Here is a 22,051-nt window from a genome sequence, read left to right as displayed (position 1 = left end):
TAAAAATCAATACGATATGCCGAGAGAGAGGAAGTGTGAGTGAGTGAGTGTGTGTGTGTGTGTGTGTGTGTGTGAGAGTGAGAGAGAGAGAGAGAGAGAGAGAGAGAGAGAGAGAGAGAGAGAGAGAGAGAGTGAGGGCGTGGGTGACCGAGTGATTTAGTGTGAGTGCGTTTGTATGTGTTCAAGTGAATGTGTGTGTGTGACGGCACGCGACTGGTCAGAAAGCAACATGTAACGTTAGTCTGGCATGTTTCTTGTCCACGACACCACAGGATTTTAGGAGTCAAAATTGCGTCATCCATCTGACACAGTGACTATCGCAACAGACAAAAAAAAAAAATGTAATCTGATCTGACACAGTGACTAGTAAATTATCAACAGACAAAAAAAATTGTGTAATCTGAACCAGACATTAAACATTGTCGACGTCTGATGCCAAATTGTCAAACATCGCCCAACCATAGCTTCTTCTGTTTATTATCATATATGCATTAGTCAATAATAGTTTTTTAAAAAGCTAACGTTAGCCAATGGAAAGCATTTTACTTACTTTTCTGGGTACATCCGTGACAGGTGTCTGTTAAAGTTTGAAGTTGTCCCAGTCTTTTCCTCAATTGTGCGATTACACACACAACATTTAGCGCTGCTCTTTCCAGCATTAGATGCTAAATACGTGTAGGCGAATTTCACGATCCGGGGCACATCTTTCTGCATTTTCCAAATTTGAACATTTAGCCCGCGAATCATGCACAAGCGTAAAGTGAGTGACGTCAGTGAGTGTGTTGTCAAGAGAGTGAGCGGTAGCAGTGTCTGTGAGGGAAAAACATAGATCCCGGCCGGTCTTGGGCATGAAAACTTATATAATATTATATATAAACTTATATAATTTTTTATAACATATTTAGTCAAAAACAACGTTGTGAATGCTCAAGTCCGAGTCCAAGTACGAGTCACGAGTCCAGAGAATGGAGTCTCGAGTCGGACTCGAGTCCAAAGAATAGTGACTCGAGTCGGACTCGAGTCCGAGTCCAGGACTCGAGTACTCCATCACTGGTCATAAGTGTTTCGAAATTTAGTTAATAGTTATTATTTAATAGTTCACGTGACTTTAGCAGTTTGATACGCGATCCGAACCACTGATTCAAAACAAAAGATTTTTAAAGCTTCATGAAGCAGTGTTTTGAAATCGGCCATCACTAGATATTGTTGAAAAGTCATTATTTTGTTTGTTGTTGTTGTTTTTTTTGCCGCACAAAAAATTTTCTTGCCACTTTATAATATTAAGGTTGAACCACTGTAGTCACATGAACTGATTTAAATATGTTTTTAGTACTTTTCTGGCCATCTGAAAGTGTTAATTGTCTTACTGGCAATAGAGGCCTCACTGAGCCATTGGATTTCATCAAAAATATCTTAATTTGTGTTCCCAAGATGAATGAAGGTCTTACAGGTGTGGAATGACATGAGGGTGAGTAATAAATGACAGAATTTTCATTTTTGTGTGAACTAACCCTTTAAACAGGTTTAGTGTTTTGTTCTTCCTTCATATTTAAAATATTAAAAATATATAAAAATATTTTCCTCATATTTTGATGATTTCATTGAACTTGTAGGGTCATTAAAAACAAATATCCCCTCCTGACATCACTTTTGGCCACTACTGTATATCATTGTGATTAAAAGCATTATGCATAGCATTTATCATGTGGATGTTTCTGTTTGAATCATGATGATAGACTCTAAATGCTTCACTTCCTCCTTTTGTGTAAAAGCCTCATGTTATCTCTAAGGTAATTGCGCTCCATTACACATTATTGTACGATGGATTTTGGGAATGGAGACCAGGGTGCATATGTATAATCTCATCCACACAAAGGTTGGCATTTAATTGGCCACGGGGAGTTATGGAGTCACGCTGAAATCACTCTGGCTGCAGTTCTGTCAACCTCTGTTTGATCTGAGACTAGTGAAGAGTGTGTGTGCCACATCGTTACCCTCAGTTCTGTACGCTTCCTCTCCGTCCGCCTGATAACCCCTGTCTTCCCACTCCATAGCTTGGACTTGATGCTGCATAGTGTTGTCTTCATCTTCATCCTCCTCATCTTCCTCTTCCCATGGCGGTTTGCGGATAGGGCTGCGTTCAGTTGGGTTTGGGGACATGGACTGGGGGAGATTGGGCGCCACGCTGCAGACAGCCACACCTCTTCTCGGCATCCCAAGGATGAGAGGCGGATCCGCCTGGAAGGTGCTCATCTGCGGAGGGCAGGAGAGGGTGGCCAGCCCTCCTTCCGCCTTCTCCGTTTCCCCTCGAAGGATTCCGTGGCAGTGGGGAAGCGTGTAGGCTGTGGGCCGCACCTTGACCTGGGGTGGCCCTCCTGCGCTGTCTTTACGGTAGAGGCTGGCGCGACACTCACCACTGACCCGTACGGCTTTGAACTCAATGCCCTCAGCTCCCACACCCGTCTTCTGCAGCATGTAGTTGGTCTCTGTGGAGATGCCCACTGCCTCCCCTCGGCTCCAGTCCTTCCGGAGGACTTTTTTACGGAACGCGGCCAGCAGGGTCAGCAGGACAAGCACCACGAAGAGCAACACGCCGATGCCGATGATCTCTCCCGGGCCAATGTATGACAGTGCCTCGGCCTGAGTGTCTGGGCCATCCAGAGATGGCTGCCCACAGAACTGACCCTCAAAACCCACGGTGCAGTTACAGTAGAAGGCTCCAAATGTGTTCACACAGGCCCCGCCATTCTCACACTCTTCCCTCTCACACTCGTTCACATCCTCGTCGCATCTGTGGACAGAAGGATTAGTTTGTGTTAGTAAGGTAGTATTTAATTCCCAACAGCCTATTTGCTTTATATTATGCAGTATATACTGCATACTATTTATTAAAGGGATACTCCATCCAAAAATGAAAATGATTACATCATTTACTCATGCTCATTCCATCCCAGATGTATATGTATTGTATATTTATTTCTTCAGATGAATGCAATCAAAGATTTTTTGAAAAGTAATCCATCTCTGTGAGTCCATATAAAGCAAATGGATAGCAACCCAAAAGTCGACACTTCAAAAACCACACAAACTGAACACAACGGCATTGGCGGAAATCTCAGGAGGGGGGGGGGGTTGTCCCCCCTAAAAATATCATTATAAACCATGCTGTGTATTGTAAATAATATTATGATATACTTAAAATAATTGTGTAAGTAGTAAAACAAATACAAACGCAAACGCTGGCCCTGAGCTGGAGCTAGTTGCTTAGGACCAGCGCTTTACCAGCTTAAACAAGCTCATGACCAGCTAAGAACTAGCCTAAACCAGCTCATACCAGCTGCCGTGCTTCAAAACATACCTAACCAGCATATGCTGTTTTTTTCAACAGGGGTACCTCACCTAAACACAAGTAAGTTGTCAGTAAGGTGTTAGTAAGTTTTTTTAATTAAGTTTTTCTCTTATGCTCACCAGGGCATTTATTTAATCAAATGCACAGTAAAAACGGTAATATTGTGAAATATGATTACAATTTAAAATTTATTCCTGTGATGAAAAAGGTGAATATTTTCAGCATCATTATTACAATCTTCAGTGTCACATTATCCTTCAGAAATCATTCTGTTATGATCAATGTTGATCAACAGTCTGCTTAATATTTTTGTGTAAATTGTGAATCCTTTTTTTTTTTTTTTTTGATATTTTGATGATTCAAAAGAACAGCATTTATTTGATATAGATTTCTTTGTAATAAATATCTTTAATTTGAATTTGATCTCTTTAATACATCCTTGCTGAATAAAAGTATTAACTTTTAAAAATTTAAAAATTTTTGAACGGTAGTGTTACTTCCCCCACACTATACTTACTATAAACAGCATGAATAATAACTATTTGAATGCTCTTCTGAACATAGCATTAGTGCTTCTATCATTATCTGAGAGAGAACAGAGAGATTTGTTGCCTTTAATGATTCACACATTTTTACATTTAGCAGAACTCAAATTCCCAACTGTGCTGCAAACAGCAAGTATGTGATGATATGCTCTTCGGAGAATTCTTTACATGTACTCTGAATGCAAGAAAGTTAAGAAAATTTCTCAAGTGAGCATAAGAGAACATAATGAGAGGGTTGTTTGTATTGCATAACATAATGACCGAGAGAAATGCAGAGAAAGTAGGTTTATATAGCAGTTATATAAAGCAATTAGGTTTTCATTACTTTCTCTCCACAATAAAAAGGATATAGAGAGGAAAAGGGCACAGGTCCCAGGATCCCATTTTTGTTCAGTGTCCCAAGTTTGTTCAGTATCCCAAGTTTTGTTGAGGTGTATGTTTAGGTTTGCTTAAAAAAAAAGTAACAATAGCATCATCTAGTGGAGAAATAACTCTGATTCATCTCATAGTGGAAAAAAAAAAAAAAAAATACCATGGCACAAAGATATTAGAGAAGCCTTAATGGGATTTCTGTGATGGATTGCTCTAAAATCTGTTTATTTCATTTATTTATTAAATGATTTTAGTAATTAGTGAGAAAGGTCTAATTAACACAAGTAAACACCATACCCATTTTACAGAGTCACGCATGTATTGAACCAGTAGTTCAAACAATCAAGGTCTCAGAATGAAAACAGCAGGTGAACGCTCAGGATAATGGCTTTCAGAAGAGAGTGTAATTAAAGTGAGCTGCTGGTTACCTGCTCTCTACAACACAAGATGGCCCTACCAAACATATTTCAGAAGAAACACCTTTTTTTTTTCTCACTGTTAAACCATTTGATCACTATAGAAATGGCTCCTTAAAAGGTTTCGCTTCTGTTAAGTGAGATAAACATAAAAATCCAAACTGGTCAACCTTAAAAACAAAATATAAAATTATTAGCAAAATTGTAATTATGTTTTTGACTGTCAAAAGAAAATAATAATTTTAAAACATCTTTAAAAATGGCTTTTAAAGTTAACCAATCATCGAAAATATAAAGTCCTCAGACTTTCAGACTTGGTTATTTATAAATATTTAGATACGTTTTAAATCTGTATTAATACATATTTTATTGGTGTTAGATATCTCATTAAACAATTTGGTGATTATGGTTATTAAAACATGATTGGTAGACATTAATAGCATATTAAGATTATTATATACAGTGTCTGTGTATACATGCATACACACACACACACACACACACACACACACACACACACACACACACACACACACACACACAGTTATTAATATTGAGAAAGAAAGAGGACTTAAGATTAATTATTATATTAGATCAATTATGTACATTACAATGTACATTACATACATATTATATATGAAGTGTATCTATACACTGTATATAATAATTGATTTAATATAATTATAATTAATCTTAAAATGTAATTAATGTCTAACAATCATGTTTTCAAAAGTTTTCAAAAAGATTTAATAGATTTATCAGACTCAAGTGGTTTTATTTTATTGTATTAGACATAATATAACCTCTTTTAAATAAATAAATAATTATATATATATATATATATATATATATATATATATATATATATATATATATATATATATATATATATATATATATATATATATATATATATAGTTAAAAAGCTCTTCAAGTTGTTTCTAAATATTTTGTTCATATTGTTCAAAATGGTTGACATGATTGATTGAGTCACACCAATAAAACAATATGTACAGGTGTATCTCAATAAATTAGAATGTCGTGGAAAAGTTGCTTTATTTCAGTAATTCAGCTCAAATTGTGGAACTCGTGTATTAAATAAATTCAATGCACACAGACTGAAGTACTTTAAGTCTTTGGTTCTTTTAATTGTTATGATTTTGGCTCACATTTAATCTCAATAATTAGAATACTTCATAAGATCAATAATAAAAAGGATATTTTAAACAGAAATGTCAGGCTTCTGAAAAGTATGTTCATATCTATACACTCAATACTTGGTTGGGCCTCCCTTTGCATGAATTACTGCATCAATGTGGCGTGGCATGGAGGCAATCAGCCTGTGGCACTGCTTAGGTGTATTAGAAGCCCAGGTTGCTTTGATAGTGGCCTTCAAGTCATCTGCATTGTTGGGTCTGGTGTCTCTCATCTTCCTCTTGACAATACCCCATAGATTCTCTATGGGGTTCAGGTCAAGCAAGTTTGCTGGCCAATCAAGCACAGTAATCATCACTGACTGTGGTAACTTCACGCTGGACTTCAAGCAACATGGTTTCTGTGCCTCTCCACTCTTCCTCCAGACTCTGGGACCTTGAATTCCAAATGAAATGCAAAATTTACTTTCATCTGAAAAGAGGACTTTAGACCACTGAGCAACAGTCCAGTTCTTTTTCTCCTTAGCTCAGGTAAGACACTTCTGACGTTGTCTTTGGTTCAGAAGTGGCTTGGTTGTAGCCCATTTTCTGAAGACCTCTGTGTGTGGTGGCTCTTGATGCACTCACTCCAGCTTCAGTCCACTCCTTTTCAAGCTCTCCCAAGTTCTTAAATTGGCTTCGCCTGACAATCTTCTCAAGCCTGCGGCCATTGCTTACACTTGTACACCTTTTCCTACGACACTTTTCCCTTCCAGTCAACTTTCCATAAATATGCTTTGGCACAGCACTCTTTGAACAGCCAGCTCTTTTAGCGATGACCATCTGTGGCTTACCCTCACTGTAGAGGGTCCTGATGATCGTCTTCTGCACAACTGTCAAGTCAGCAGACTTCCCCATGACTGCTGTTGGGATTACTGACCTAAACCCAGTATTTATACCCTGAGAATTTAATACAACTTGAAATTAAATATTCTAATAATTTGAGATACTGATTTTTTTATTTTGATGAGCAGCAAGCTCTAATCATCAAAATGAAAACAAAAAAAGTCTGAAAATATTTTACTTTATGTCTAATAAATCTAGAATATATTTAAGTTTTACTTTTTGAATTAAATTACAGAAAAAAAAAACTTTTTCATGATATTCTTATTTATTGAGATGCACCTGTATTAATATATGTAAAACATGTAAATATTCATGTCTGAGGACTTTTCCATTTTAGGTCTCATTATATATATATATATATATATATATATATATATATATATATATATATATATATATATAGATATATATATATATATATATATTCTGATGTCTTTGGTGTTAACACTTGTCTCAGAACTGTCTGTGTGGTGTGACAATTTGAAAGTCATTAAGGTCTGAAAAGATTATTGAAAAATGCTTACAAAACACATAGTTAGTACATAGTGAAATAAAATGTCTTACATGAGTCCCGTGAAGCCTTTGAGGCAGCCACAGAGGAAGGTGTTCCCCACAGCTTTACAATCACCCCCGTTCTGACAAGGTGAGGGCATGCAGGACGTCACCTCCATCTCACACCGAGACCCCGTGAACTGTGGCAGACAGCTGCAGGAGAAATCTGGGGACAAATGCAGTAAGAAGCAAAACTTATAAGATAGAGCTACTGACTACAATCTAAACAACTCTAAACAACTGACTAATATCTGAGCATTGTATGCACTTTCTAGTTCTTACCACCAGAGGGCAGCTTTGCACAAGAAGCTCCATTCTGGCACGGCACTCCAAGGCACGGATCAGGATATAAAACACATCCCAGCTTCACGTCACTCAGCCCAGCTACCTCTGCGTACCGGCTCCTCTTATTTTGTAGAGGGAGTTCATTCCCATTGAGCATGATGGACCCGAGGCAACCTTGGAAGCCTTCTTGTGCCCGTGGGGGCCTCTGGCCTCCTCTGCCCACTGGACTCTTCAACACCTGAGCCCCGAAGAATAGCAAACCATCTGCAGCCAGGGGCCAGATGCGGACAGGGGCCCGTGCAGAACGCCGCCGCTCCACATAGCTGTCGTCCAGTGAAAGGAGAGTGTAGTTACTGGTGAGTTCCAGGTTCACTGTGTGCCAGGACCCGTCATTGATCGGACGACCGGAGATGCCCAGGATGTCCAGTCTGTTGTCACAGTCCATCTGGAACCACAGACGCCCTTCCTCTATCTGGACAAACACAGACACACAACCACTCACTAGAGAAAACACAACTGGGCAATTCCAAATATTTTTTTTACCCATGAAGATGATTAGGATGAGTCTTTAATTGCCAAGTACGTTCCAAATGGCTACAGTACATTATGACGCACAAGTGCCCTGCTCCCACATTATATATATACAGTATATATTATACAGTATATATATACAGTATATATTATACAGTATATATTATATATATATATATATATAATATATATATTATATATATATTATATAATATATATATATATATATATATATATATATATATATATATATATATATATATATATATATATATATATATATTATATATATATATATATATATATATATATATATATATATATAATATATATATAATATATATATAATATATAATATATATATAATATATATATATATATATACATACATACAAGATGGATATCAAAATCATACATTCACTGGATTCAAATATGCAAAAGATGCTGCATAATTTTTGATTTTCCAGCATCTTCTGCATATTTGAATCCTTTCCAGCAGTGAATGTATGATTTTGAGATCCATCTTTTCACAATGAGGACAATTGAGGGACTCAAACACAACTATTAAAAAAGTTTCAAACATTCACTGATGCTTCAGAAGGAAACATGATGCATTAAGAGCCGGGAATGTAAACTTTTTGAATTGGATGAACAGGATAAATTATTTTTTTTTTCTTCTGGTAAACATGCGAAAATCTTCTGTTGCTTCCAAAAGGCAATACTAAATAAAATCAATGAATTTGCAGGACATGGAGAATTTTTCTGAAGAACAGAGCTCAGTTTAACTCCTCAGAACAAGGGACTCATGAACTACACTAAAAATGCTGGGTTAAAAAAACCCAAGCTGGGTAAAATATGGACAAACCCAGCAGGTTGGGTTAAAAGGCACCTATTATGCCCTCTTTCATATGATGTAATATAAGTCTCTGGTCCGGTCAAGTTTCAGCTTAAAATACCCCACAAATTTGCCCCTATTTGGGGATGAGCAAAAACATGCCTTTTACTATATTACTATATTGTTGGCTAAAAAAATAAATCCAAAATTGGTTGAAAAAAATGGCTGGGTGAAAACATCCCAATCCCTGGTTTTGTCCATATTTAACCCTGCGGTTTTTAGAGTGAACCATCACAAAACAAACAACCAGTCGTATATCATCAAAGTAATCACACACAGTATTAAGAATCAAGAGTATGTAAACTTTTGAACAGGGTCATTTTTATAAATTCAGCTATTTTTTTTTTTATCTTGTGGACTTTATGTAAACATCTGTTATGTGAAATACTTTATTCAGGACAGTACTAAAAAAAAATATTATGCAATTTTCATGATCCTTCTTATTTTGTTAAAATGATTAACAATTTTCCATATTCTTCAAGGGGTATGTAAACTTTTGAGTTCAACTGTATATTATATTATATATATATATATATATATATATATATATATATATATATATAGATCTATATATATATGTGTGTGTATGTGTGTGTGTGTGTGTGTGTGTTTGTTTATACTACATTGTGGGGGTAGGGTGGGGGGATAGAACGTACGGTTTGTACAGTATAAAATGCATTGTGGCCTATGGAAAATCCCCACAATTCACAAAAACCTAACATATGTGTGTGTGTGTGTGTGTGTGTGTGTGTGTGTGTGTGTGTGTGTGTGTGTGTGTGTGTGTGTGTGTGTGTGTGTAAGTGTATACAAACATACACAATCTGTACAAACAGACATTTCTCAAATTATCTTCTTTCTGTTTTTGTTTTTGTTGTTGATTTGTATATACAGCATAAGTCAAGGGTAACCAAAATAGTTTGGTACAACATGAGGAAGAGTAAATGATGACAGAATTTATCAGTAAATTTACTTTACTGCATCCTAGCTCAAAATCAATGCTTTACTGTCAAGTGCATTTCTGTGACAAAAATGGAATATTACGTTTATTAACTGCATTTGCAGTGTATTCAATAATATCCATCATTATTTGTTTCTGTCCTGTTTTATTTATTTACTCCAATTTAAGGCCCTATAACCCAGCATAGCATTCACAGGGGAATATTCACATCTTACCTTAAGCATTGTGCAGGGGTCAGCGCGTGTGTACATGATGACTCCTTGGCTCTGCAGCGTTCTGATTCTCAAGCCCAGCTTAAGGTCTCCGCTCTTATCACTGTCCGTCACTCTGTATTTGATGTAACTGTTCCCTGTAAAGCTCAAAGATGTCTGACCTGCCAGCACAGGCACAGAAATCAGTCAGTCAATCAAAGGAAAAAAAAATCTGCTATTTATACCTATTTTCACAAAAGATATAGAAGTGTTTGACCTCAAAAATGTGCACTGTAATGTAATTTAAATATATGTTTGACACACTGTTAGGAAATCCCACAGGAAGACATTATTTGAAAGGAAATTAAAGGGAGGTCTAATGCTATTTCATGCTTTCTGACTTATTTTCACAGTTAAAGAGTTGGATTCTCATGCTAAACATGGCCAAAGTTAAAAAAAAAAATTAGTTGGATTTATGATGGAGTATTTCTGTGCCAAATATACTCCTTCAGAGTTCATACAAGTTTCCGAAAGTTTTTTATTTGAGTATGGCCCTGTATTACATAATAAAGGGTGGATTTCCTTGTATGGGCACTTCTCCAGGAAGAGTGCAAGCACACATTAACCAGAGCAAGAGCAAAAGCACGCCCATCAACGTGCTTCGTTCGGGTTACAGAAGTCATCGGCAACGCTGCACAGGACTTGCTCAAGAAAGATTTGCAACTTTGTTTTTAGACCACGAAATCAACAATGTCCCCAAAGAAGTGTGTTTTTGGTTGTGAGGCAAAATAAATAAAATTTGCTTCCCAACGATGGTGTATTGTGTGTGTTTAAATACATTTGTTTAGCTGACCATCGATAGCTTGCAGACAATCGCTACACAAAAGCTGCACGTGCTCGTCACTCTTGAGCTTTGCCCACTGCACGCCACCAGGAGCTGCTCGGTACATTGTATCTGTCTTATAAATATGATAAAACTAAAGACTCTTCAGGGATATAAAGGATGCAATACTACTCTATAGGTACTCAAGATTAACATGAGATTGGTAGAAACTGTGTGTTTCTTTGCCAGCAATACCAAGCTAAATGAATATGCATTCAGAAATATTTGTAATGACTCAGATTCTAACTTGGAACTGCTTGAGGGGCTTAAAATTAACATTTCAGTATGTTATCACTTGTATTATATCACACTATCCCCAGAGAAAAAGAATGTTTCAATTAGAGCCAAATGTCGGTAGACAGCAGTTTCAACATATTTGTATTATATACAATGATTGCATGTATACATCAATCTCAGTACTCTTTAAAATGAATACACATTATGCAGTAACAAAGAAAAGCAGTTTCTTTTTTTTTTTTTTTGTAGGATTCAAAAACATTGATTAAAAAAAGGATGGACAGTAGTAAAATCTTTTATTTAAATAAATGCACATGAATTTTAAGAAAAATATTTATTAGGTAAAGCTAATCCCTTTACAGTTATCAACCAAATTAATACAGTATCAAATAAATATTTGTATATATTACATGTTTTACATATTTCTTATTTATTTGTAATATTTCCAGGACAGCTTTTTAAAAACAGCTTTTCCAATGCTGTTACTGCATTTGCCATCACTATTTTAACTACAACCTTTAACACATGACGAACACTTGAATATTTACTGTCACATTCTACATGTTAAAAGTGTTGCTAACCCTCTTTTTGAAATATGAAATGCTGCTTTACCCAGGGTTAAAAGTTGCCTTAGGCCAGTGTTTAAGGAGCAGCGTGAAAAGCATATTTGAGTCTAACCTGCGCATTTGTCGAGCGTGTCAGGCAGACACTGACAGAGAGAGGGCGCTGTGGGGCCGCTGCGCACACACTGCATGTCTGACGGACACGTTTGGCCATCACAAAGCTCTAGAGAAGACGGACATATTCCTCCTGCAGTGGGCAAAAAAAAAAAAAGTTAAAACGCAAGCAAATGGAAATTTTGCAAGTCAAGCTACTGTTTGAATTTAATCAACCAGGATAAATAATGCATACTATGAAATGCATCCTAGAATAAATATTTGAATTAGAATTTGAGAAGGCAGATGAGCGCTAACCCAGGCATGTGCACATCTCTTTCCTGCTGAAGCGTGGAGACACAAAGCTCAATCTGGAGGTGGTGTAGGTGACCAAGCCGATGGGGTCGAGACTGAGGGTGAGCTCACAGACTCTCTCTCCGCACTCAAGCTCCCCTGAGCAGCTCTGATCCAGGATGTTGACCACCTGCAGTGCTCCTTTTAGTAACCCCTTCGCCTCTTCCAGCTTGAGAGCCAGTTCCCCTGGGCCCACAAAACCACCATCTGGAGTCTCCAAGGCAAGGAGCACCTCCAGCTGACTGGAGCGACTCAGTGGCTGCACTCCTATAATGTGGAGGGGGTCTGGCCCGTCGATAACACCCATCCCATCACTGACCAGTGAGCTACGGAGCACCTTCTTCAGGTCTTCCATGTAAACACCCACAAAATCCTCAGGGGACAGGTCTTGAAAACGGAGAGTCACTGCGTTCTGCACCATCTCATCTGTGGCTTGCTCCACCTGGACACTAACAGCCACCGTCACAGAAAACCGCCCATCACTGACTGTAGCGTTTAGGGAGTATCTGGAGAAAAACATTGTGTTACAGACAGGGTTATTATCGTTAACTATAACTAAAATTAATAATAAAAAATGTTTAAAGATTTATTTTTTGGTCTTTTTGCCTTTATTCGGATACATTAGTTTTGAGAGAGGACAGGAAGTGAAGTGGGAGAAAGAGGCGATTGGAGTCCGGAAAAGAACTCTGGTCGCCCGAAGCGCAATTTTGCAACATGCGTTGCCTATGAGGCAATCAGCTCCGACACTATTAAAAACATTTCTGGTAACACTTAACTAATGTTAACTAATGAACCTTATTGTAAACTACATTAGTTAACATGAACTAATAATGAACTGCACTTATACAGCATTATTTTAAACCTAAATAACCATATTTTAAAATAAATAAATTAATAAAATGACAAAAGCACATAATGAAATTACAAAAAATTAAAGTAAAATTAACATGAAAACTAAAAATATAAAAAAAGCCAATTCAAAATATTAATACAACTATAATGAAACAAAAAACCTAAAATAATGTGGGTTACTGATTATTATGAAGCAAATATGCTGTTTCACAAGCACAAAAACATATATAAAAATACATTTTAATTAGCCAATAATATTAAAACTTCAATTTATATCTGAATCTGCTAATTAATTGCACTGAAAAAAGAGAGATATTCAAGCTATTCATTTAATTAGGTGTTTTCTCTAACTACCACCACTTTTGTGTGGGTTTATTTTTATTAAAATTAAGTTTATTTTTGTTATATACAAGTTCACAAATAGTATGAGGCTATTTTTCAAAAAAAAAAAAAAAAAAAAAAGTCTAGATTTGGTTGTTTTATGCTTGTCCTAGAATATTACTAATTACTTTAAAAAAATGAAACATTTTAATGTGAAAATGATCTATATCAAATTACTCAAATACTGACTGTACCACAGCTGTAATTTCCACCACATTCAAATCACCATTATTTATATAGCGCTTTTTACAATGCAGATTGTGTCAAAGCAGCTTTACAGTAGGGTGGCCATTTCCATAACACCAAAAAGGAGGACACTTTGCAGCATTTAGTGAGGCAAGAATAACTGCATAGGACTCTGGTGTACTCGTAACTACAATGTACTCGTAATTTTGTCCATTATATCGATGGTATCATGATACAGTGATTCTGAAAAAGCCTACTCTATTCATTGCTGGACAATTTGATGTAGACCTATGTGTAACAGAAGAGTCAAAAAAGTGTTTGTGCACAGTGCCTGAAAACATCAAATTTCTGGACTTCTGGAAATAAAATAATGAAATAAATAAATAAAATAATATGGCAGACTGGCACAGCGCCAGAAAACATAACATTTCTGGACTTTTGGAAATAACAGAAATACATCAACAAAACGTGATGATATGACGTAGCCAGCAGGCTTGTTTACGTTTTTTAACCAATGATATATCAGATATTTATTTGACACTGCTTTAAGCCAATCGTCTGTTTGACCAGAGATCTTACGGCATTAGACGTAATGCTGCTGCATCCTAATAAAAAATTCTAGAGCGGGTTTTTTTTTAGGCTGATTCAGTGCAACTCCAAAAAGGAGGACAAATGAGTGTCTGGCTTGAGGCTGTGCCGGACGCCGGACAGGGGGCTTAAAATCCGGATGTATGGCCACCCTACTTTACAGTGATAACAGAAAAATTATTTTGGCTGCACAGCAGCTCTAGAAGTGGTGTCATTGTCCAGCTTAAGTATTGATTCATTCCTTTGTAAAAATCAATAGTTATTAAGCTATTAATCGGCTCTGGAGAAATCAGTGATGTCATCGTCCAACTTAGTTCAGTTTGCATACAATGGCGTCAATGCGGACAGATCAAAAACATTGTTGAATATCAAGTGCCCCATGCAAGCCAAAAGGAACCCAAACTCCAAAAGGTGACAAAAATGGAGAAAAAATCCTTGGGAGAAACCAGGCTCAGTCAGGGGGCCAGTTCTCCTCTGGCCAACAACGAACAGTGCATGATTATGATTCAGGCAGAATTACGGGTCATAAGTCTGTTTGGGATCGCAACGTTCAAAATATTTAATTCGGGTTCCATCTGGTTGAAGATCGGATTCATCACGCTGGTATGGAAACGGTTTGTTGGGGATCAACAATTTTTCAACCAGTAGCTTTTTCCCCCAATAGCTTTCCAATAGAATTTTTGGTAACACTTTACAATAAGGTCTTATTTGTTAACATTTGTTAATGCATTAACAAATAGCAATATATTTTTACAGCATTTATTAGCAATTAATGTTGGTTTATTAAAATGGTTCATGTTCAAGTTAGTTCACAGTGCATTAACTAATGTTAACAGATAGAACTTTTGACCTTAAAAAAAGTTTTAGTAAATGCTGAGATTAACATTAAGATTAATAAATGCTGTATAAGTATTGTTCTTTATCATGATAATGAATGTAGTTAACTAAAATCAACAAATGAAACCTTATTGTAAAATGTCACCAAATTATTTTCTTCATTTACAATCAAGCTGTAATTTTGTCAAATAATGCAACAAGCTTGAAAAATATTAATAAATCTGCTATAGATAGCTATAAATCTGCAAGATTTGCATTAGCTAGTCATGTTTGAGGACTTGCAGGACATAAAAAACAAAAAACAAAAAAAAGGCTATAAGTGAACTAAAGAAAAACACATTTGATCTAAGGTTATTTCAAATTAAGGTTGCATTTAAATTTACCTTCCAGGCTCCAGGCCATTAAGTGCCACAATCTTCCCGTCCTGTCTGTTGATTTTGAAAAGACTCTTTGTTTGTGGTCTCTGACTGAAAGAAAGAACATCATTCTCGTCTCGGTCTGTGGCATAGATCTTCCCTATAATCCCGCCAGGAAACACATCTGCTGCCATGACAATGTTGATTTCCAGTGGGAAGGCCACAGGTTTGAAGAGGCTGTCTCCGATGACACGCACAAACACAAAGGATGTGGAGGACAGACGAGGCTTCCCAGAATCACGCACCTTGTTGACAAGGACAAGAACACAATGTACAATTCTTACATTTTAAAGTTTCATCAAACTAAAGAAATGTATTCAGTTCCTTAGAAATGTCACTGCAGCTTTTATGTTCCAGAGGTTGATTTTTCTTTGTGATACATGAAGGTCACATTTAAATTGTCTAGGTACCTTTTTCCATCCATCCACAGATTTTATTGTTTTAAATCCTTGTCTTAAACCCTTTTGTTTTAAAATATTACAATCCATCATAAAAATATTAATTACATTTAAAACTACGATAACCTAAACAAGAGTTAAATAAATATAAACCATTTCTATTTCTATATTATAATATTAACAGTGTCGGTGAAGAGCAAACTTGATATGAAATATGAAACTTGTGATTGCGTAAATATCACTTGTGAAGAAAATATTTTAATTGTGTCATTCCTAATAAAATTGTAATTTGGTCAAATAATGTAAAAAGTTTTTTTTTTTTTTTTGGTTATATAATTTTTTTTGTAATTTATTATTTGGTTTAGCATATATAAAATTAGTTATGAAATTAGCCTTAGAAAAGTCTGGCAATTCCTTCTAGAAAAGTGCTCATAGTTGAAGAAACACCCACATGTGAATTCTGTAATTCTGAATTCACTTTTAAAGTCATCATGAAATTAAAATTGACCATTCTTATTTTTTTATGGAATATTAAAGTACTTATTATAAATGATTTATCTTTGCACATCTTTTTTTTTTTAAATCATGTGCTCTCATAATCTTTAATCAAAATGACTTTCCCTCTCTCTTGCAGCGACATCTCTTCTCTTCATGAGGGCGGGACAAACTGTCACTCACACGACTTCACAGTAATAGCAAACCACAACCATGCAATCAATTCCCTGAAGAACAAAGTCACGCCCTGCAGTTTTTCTTGTTCGAGAAGCCGTTTCACTCAGATATATATCACAATAGGGAAGAAAAGACTATCGCAACTTCCGCTTCATGTCAACTTTAACAGACAGTTTACAGTCTTTATTTTTTTTTAAGCTGTTTTCTGGAGTTGCACTAACCTGTATCTCAAGCGTATACTCCCGTGTTGCATCTGGACCAAATACTTGGCTTGTTCGTAATTCTCCATTCTGGTCCAAACTAAAGGCATTGCCCTCATTTCCAGACATGATGCGAAACTCAAAAGGTGCGCCATTTCTAGAAGAGTCCTTATCAGAAACTGACAGTGTGAGGATGGTAGTTCCTGCAGGCTTGTTCAACTTGAAGGGAAAAAAACAGAAATAAGTTAATTTTGAAATTCAAAAAAGGTCTAATTATAAGGTTTTTATATGTTCTGAAGAAACTTTAAGTGGTGCTTGACCACACATATGTCTTAAATTCTAGTGTGCTGTGGGTGGTTGCTCAGCTGTTCGTATGAATTTGCTAGGTTGTCCTGGGTAACTAGGTTCTTAGACCAAGTCAAGAACACCGACCCTAAAGTTACATGCTATTCTAGTCCATAGATATGGCTCAGGTAGCTCTTTTAGTGTAAATCTAGGGGATTTCGAGACACTTTTTTATCATCGGGCAGGAACATCATAAGATACAGCACACATCAAATCAAAGAAGCAGAATAATTTATTTCCATAGGAAGATGAGTTATGTGCCAAACTTTAATACTTTATATAATTTTTTTCTGCCTTCTTACGATATATCTCAAAATGTATTTATGTATTTGCTCTGAAATGGCTTGAAAGGCTGATTTTTTTTGTTAGAGGACCCTTCATTTCAACCAAATAAATGCTAAACGTTAAGAGCATTACATAAAATACGCCAAAAATCTTAGAAACAATAAAGGCATGTTTTACACTAAAGGAACAAAGAAGAATTTTTTGTATAGAATTATTTATATTAAATTATATAAATTATTATAAAATATTTTTATTATTTCAAACAAATTCTGTTCTTTTGAACTTACTATTCATCAAAGAATCCTGTAAAATGTATCACGATTTCCACAAAAATATTAAGCATCATATTTCAACATTGATAATAATCAAATCAGAATATTAGAATGATTTCTGAAGAATCGTGTGACACTGAAGACTGCAGTAATGGCTGCTGAAAAATCAGTTTTGCATCACAGGAATAAATTATTTTTTTTAATATATTAAAACAGGAAAAAAAAAGTTATTTTAATTGTAATAATATTTCACAATATTACAGTATTTTACTAAAACATTTAAACACATTTAAAATGTCACACAAGGAAAATTTCGAGTTCTGAATCAATTCATTGAAACCAACAGTTTCAAATGATTCACAATTGAATTTGTAAAATTATAAATTCTAAAAACTTTTTGCTACTTAAGTTTAAAACATTTCCTTCTTAGCATGCATGCTGTAACAGCACAAAACTAATCTAATGACACATTCTTTATGGTAAAAAAATAAAATAAAAATACAAAAAGCATTGTAAATATATTGTGAATATTCAATAAATCATCCAGTCCTAGTTCAGGGTATGCTGAAATCCCTAAGCAACAGTACTTGCCTTAGCAACAGTCACATGTCACATATATTGTATGTATGTGACTATTTCTGCAAATAAAAGAGTTAAAACTGTGGCTCACACCTGAATCACAGCTGAAGCATTAGCGGGAGAGAAGATCGGCGGGTTGTCGTTCACATCAGCAATCTCGATATTGACATTCACAGTGGTCGACTTGGCAGGTGACCCGCTGTCAAACGCTTGCACAGACAATGCGTAGCTGGAGACCTTAAGCAAGTGAGACAGGAGGATAAATGTCAGGCAAAAACAGTTCAGAATGACTCAACTCTCAATAAATGTCTTATTTTTAAAGAACAGGACTGTCCCTCACCCAGAGTCACCCAAAAGCCTCCATTTCAATCCTATACAGCCTAATTAAAGACTTTATGGCTGATTTAAAGATAATTGGTCGAAATCATGCAATGTCTCAGGAGAGTGTCTCGAAGAGATGTCAAGATTCATTAGCCAAAGTAACCGAGCTCATTCCAAGGACTAACCGTCTCTCTGTCCAGTGCCTTGTTAACTTTCAGAAGCCCAGTGACAGGGTCGATCCAAAACTGGTTGTCACGGTCCCCTTTCAGAATGGAATAAGTTATTCGCCCGTTGATCTGACTGTCCAGGTCCTCTGCAAACAGCTGCACATAACAAATGCAAATAACAAGCCCATAGATTCTAGCATATTCAAGAGTAAAGAGGCCAAAACTCCCTGAATTTATTCAGATCATGAAGCAAATTACACCCTCTTACGGTAAATTATATTACAGCTCAAGTACACAGTACAAATGAATAACTAATGCAATTCATTAAGGGGATTTATGTGCGCAATAAGCTTAATTATATGCTAGCTGTGAAATTGAAATTATGTCTGCGGCTAATTAAATGCCAATGAAGCGGCTCGGCTAATGAGAGAACTTTACCCTTGTGACGGTCTCTCCGATGGCTACGTCCTCGCTGATCAGAACATTGTAGATGTCCTCGCTGAATGAAGGCGAGTTGTCATTGACATCCAGTAGCTCTATGGTCACTATGGTTGTGGCTCTTAAGGGAGGCGATCCACCATCAAAGGCCTCGACATTTAGGAAAAAGTCCTTGCACAGCTCATAGTCAAGATCGTCCACCACAGAAATGATGCCTGGAATCAAACGAGATATGAGTCAGAGGAAAGCCAATTAATTTATATGGAAATGATAGACATCACAGTTACATAACTTGCAATACAAAGGCTCCTTTGGATGCATGAAAATCCAGAACATTTTCCAGCTCACACACAATAGCCAAAAGAAAGTACTTTCTTGCACCTTTAAGAGCTTAATTCTTTTAAAGTGCAAGTTTAAACTAAAGCACTTTATGCTTTTGTCAAATCTGAATGCATGGGAAGTGATATAACTACCAAAATGTTGCCATAATTTAGGGTTTCCACTGACTGCCTACATCTTTTTAAGAGACAAAGAGCACTTTCACTAACTGTTCCCATGTTTTCTGCATGTTAAGCACGACTATTAGAGTTTTGTGGAGCATTCATAACTAATTTTCCCAATCGCTGCACTGTTTTAACAGACACAATTTGTCAAATCATAATGTCCTGTCTAGAGTCAATAGACTTTCTTACATTTCTTTCAAATGACTTGTGAAGAAAGGAAATATGAATGACCTGACAATAAGCCTTTGTCTGTGTTAGTTACAAGTGAGCTCTTGGAAGAATTCTAACTAAAAACCACAAAACAAACAAAATGTGCATCTCTGCCTTGCCTGTTGAATCATCAATGGAAAACTTTCCCAGCTCATTTCCAGACAAGAATCTATAGTAGATTTCTGCATTCACTCCAATATCAGCAGTCGTGGCAAACACACGCAGCACTTCTGTTCCAACAGTAACATCTTCAGGCACTGTGACCGCATAATCTTGCTTTTGAAACACAGGTGGGTTGTCGTTCACGTCCAGAACCACGATGGTGAGGTCAACTACGGTGGAAAGTGAGCCATCGGCCCCTGCTCTGTCAGTAGCCTTGATCCTGATCTGATAAGTGTCTTGCACCTCTCTGTCCAGAGACTTTTCCAGGATCACCACACCAGAGGATGGGTCAGTGGAGAACATGCCATCAGCAGAGTCAACAAGTGAGTACACAATCTTCCTGTTCAGACCTAGAAGAAGGTATATTTTTGACCATAGTTTTACTGAAATTAAAAATAAATAATAATAAAAAATAATTCAAACATGCAATGATAATGTTTCCCTATAGAGGTTTTATGAGCCAAAAAAAGAACTTTGATCATTTGCTAAATGCAAGGGCTTGCAATGTGTACCTCATCTAAAACATCTAAAACTTTATAAGCTTCTGTTTTTAGTTTTTAAATTCACATAGCAGTTTGGAATGGTTTGGAAAAAAGACATGGTGATCAGTCACAGCACTCCTTATGTTGTACATTCATAACTTCCTAAATGTTACACGTGTGAAATACTCACCTTCATCTGGATCATTAGCCTGAAGGCGTGTGAGCAAGGCCTTGGGTGCCGCGCTCTCATATACACTCGCCATGAACCGTGTGAAGTCAAATGATGGTGCATTATCATTAACGTCCAGAATGGTCAGAGAAATTTCAGAGCGACAGAACAGCCCTCCTCCATCTGTAGCCTGCGCTATCAACTTATAACCTACAGTTCTCTCACGGTCCAACAGAGAGGCTGTCTTCAGTTCACCTGGCACAAAAACAGAGAGACATAAGAAAAGTGCAAAGCCTCACAGGATGGATTTCAGAACCATGGGCCAGAGCTGCATTAAGTGAAAACTTCAGTGAGATGAATAAAAGATACTCTAAATGATGGATGATGGTGCTAAATATTTTTGTGTGTCATAAATGTTTCATTTAATCAAGCCTAATGACGTCAATGAAGTAATTACTAAATCAATGCTATCTAACGTTGCTTTAAACTTCTCAGTCAATCTGGGATAGCAGGCAAAATTGTATTAACGGCATCTGAAAAATACCCAATTAATTAAAGTAATCTAAAGACTGAAATGTACTTCACAACTTTTAAAATTTGAACAGATTTTTGAAACAAGCATAAAACACTTGCCAGATTCGTAATTGGTTAAAGAAAATAAGCAGACATAAACCACTAAACCACTAATGATCACACACTCATGCAGAAACATGTGCCTCGCTGCTAAGAGACGCATGACAAATAAAAACAGTTGTGTTCTAAAGTCGGCTCAAAAATGTCAAACATGTTTGATATCATCAGACTGGAAGGAATCATAGTCTGAAGCTAAAAAAAAAAAAAAGAAAAAAGAAAAAAAAAATGTTTTGTGAAACCAGTCAACTCTGACTGCCCAAAATCTGCAGACATGGACATCATGGACTGTAGACATAACTAGTGTTGACTCCTCAGGGTAGAAATCGTGTAGTGTCATGAAAAATTAAAAGTGTGAGAAGTATAAAAGCAAATGTGAAAAAAGTTTGTACAGAAATACCAGTATTTGCATCCATGTAGAAATCTTCAACTCCAATGCCAAACAGAGAGTACTGCATTTCTGCATTGACACCAGTGTCCAAGTCTGTTGCTCCAATTGTCAGAATAACAGTATTAATAGCCACATCTTCTGGAAATGTGGCCTCATATTGAGCCTAAAAAATAATGATGAAAAACTATTAAACTATGTGTATTGAATTCTTAATACAAAATACATTTGTGTAAAAAGACTTCATTTACATCAGTATGCAAGCATTAAACATGATAGTTGTTAACTTGGGCTGTATGAGATGACA

At 36.3% G+C, this 22,051-nt stretch overlaps 1 protein-coding gene across 1 annotated transcript in view; it reads right to left on the bottom strand.

The window, feature by feature from the left end:
* LOC137029683 (protocadherin Fat 3) overlaps window positions 1-22,051 on the bottom strand; it is a 60,611-nt gene that overhangs the window by 10,681 nt on the left and 27,879 nt on the right. Inside the window, exons 12-25 of the mRNA XM_067399330.1 lie at window positions 21,757-21,910; window positions 20,748-20,981; window positions 20,033-20,425; window positions 19,201-19,415; window positions 18,781-18,918; window positions 18,368-18,511; window positions 16,815-17,012; window positions 15,491-15,768; window positions 12,228-12,769; window positions 11,932-12,063; window positions 10,158-10,315; window positions 7,556-8,030; window positions 7,286-7,439; window positions 1,995-2,791 (exon numbers count right to left, since the gene is read on the bottom strand). Coding sequence (XP_067255431.1) covers window positions 1,995-2,791; window positions 7,286-7,439; window positions 7,556-8,030; window positions 10,158-10,315; window positions 11,932-12,063; window positions 12,228-12,769; window positions 15,491-15,768; window positions 16,815-17,012; window positions 18,368-18,511; window positions 18,781-18,918; window positions 19,201-19,415; window positions 20,033-20,425; window positions 20,748-20,981; window positions 21,757-21,910 — 4,012 coding nt within the window. The remainder of the gene's footprint in view (window positions 1-1,994; window positions 2,792-7,285; window positions 7,440-7,555; window positions 8,031-10,157; window positions 10,316-11,931; window positions 12,064-12,227; window positions 12,770-15,490; window positions 15,769-16,814; window positions 17,013-18,367; window positions 18,512-18,780; window positions 18,919-19,200; window positions 19,416-20,032; window positions 20,426-20,747; window positions 20,982-21,756; window positions 21,911-22,051) is intronic.

The sequence above is a fragment of the Chanodichthys erythropterus genome, chromosome 10 (genome assembly GCF_024489055.1).
Source record: "Chanodichthys erythropterus isolate Z2021 chromosome 10, ASM2448905v1, whole genome shotgun sequence".
Taxonomy (NCBI): Eukaryota; Metazoa; Chordata; class Actinopteri; order Cypriniformes; family Xenocyprididae; genus Chanodichthys; species Chanodichthys erythropterus.
The sequence above is the reverse complement of the archived record's forward strand: the minus strand, read 5'-3'. Positions and strand labels throughout refer to the sequence as shown.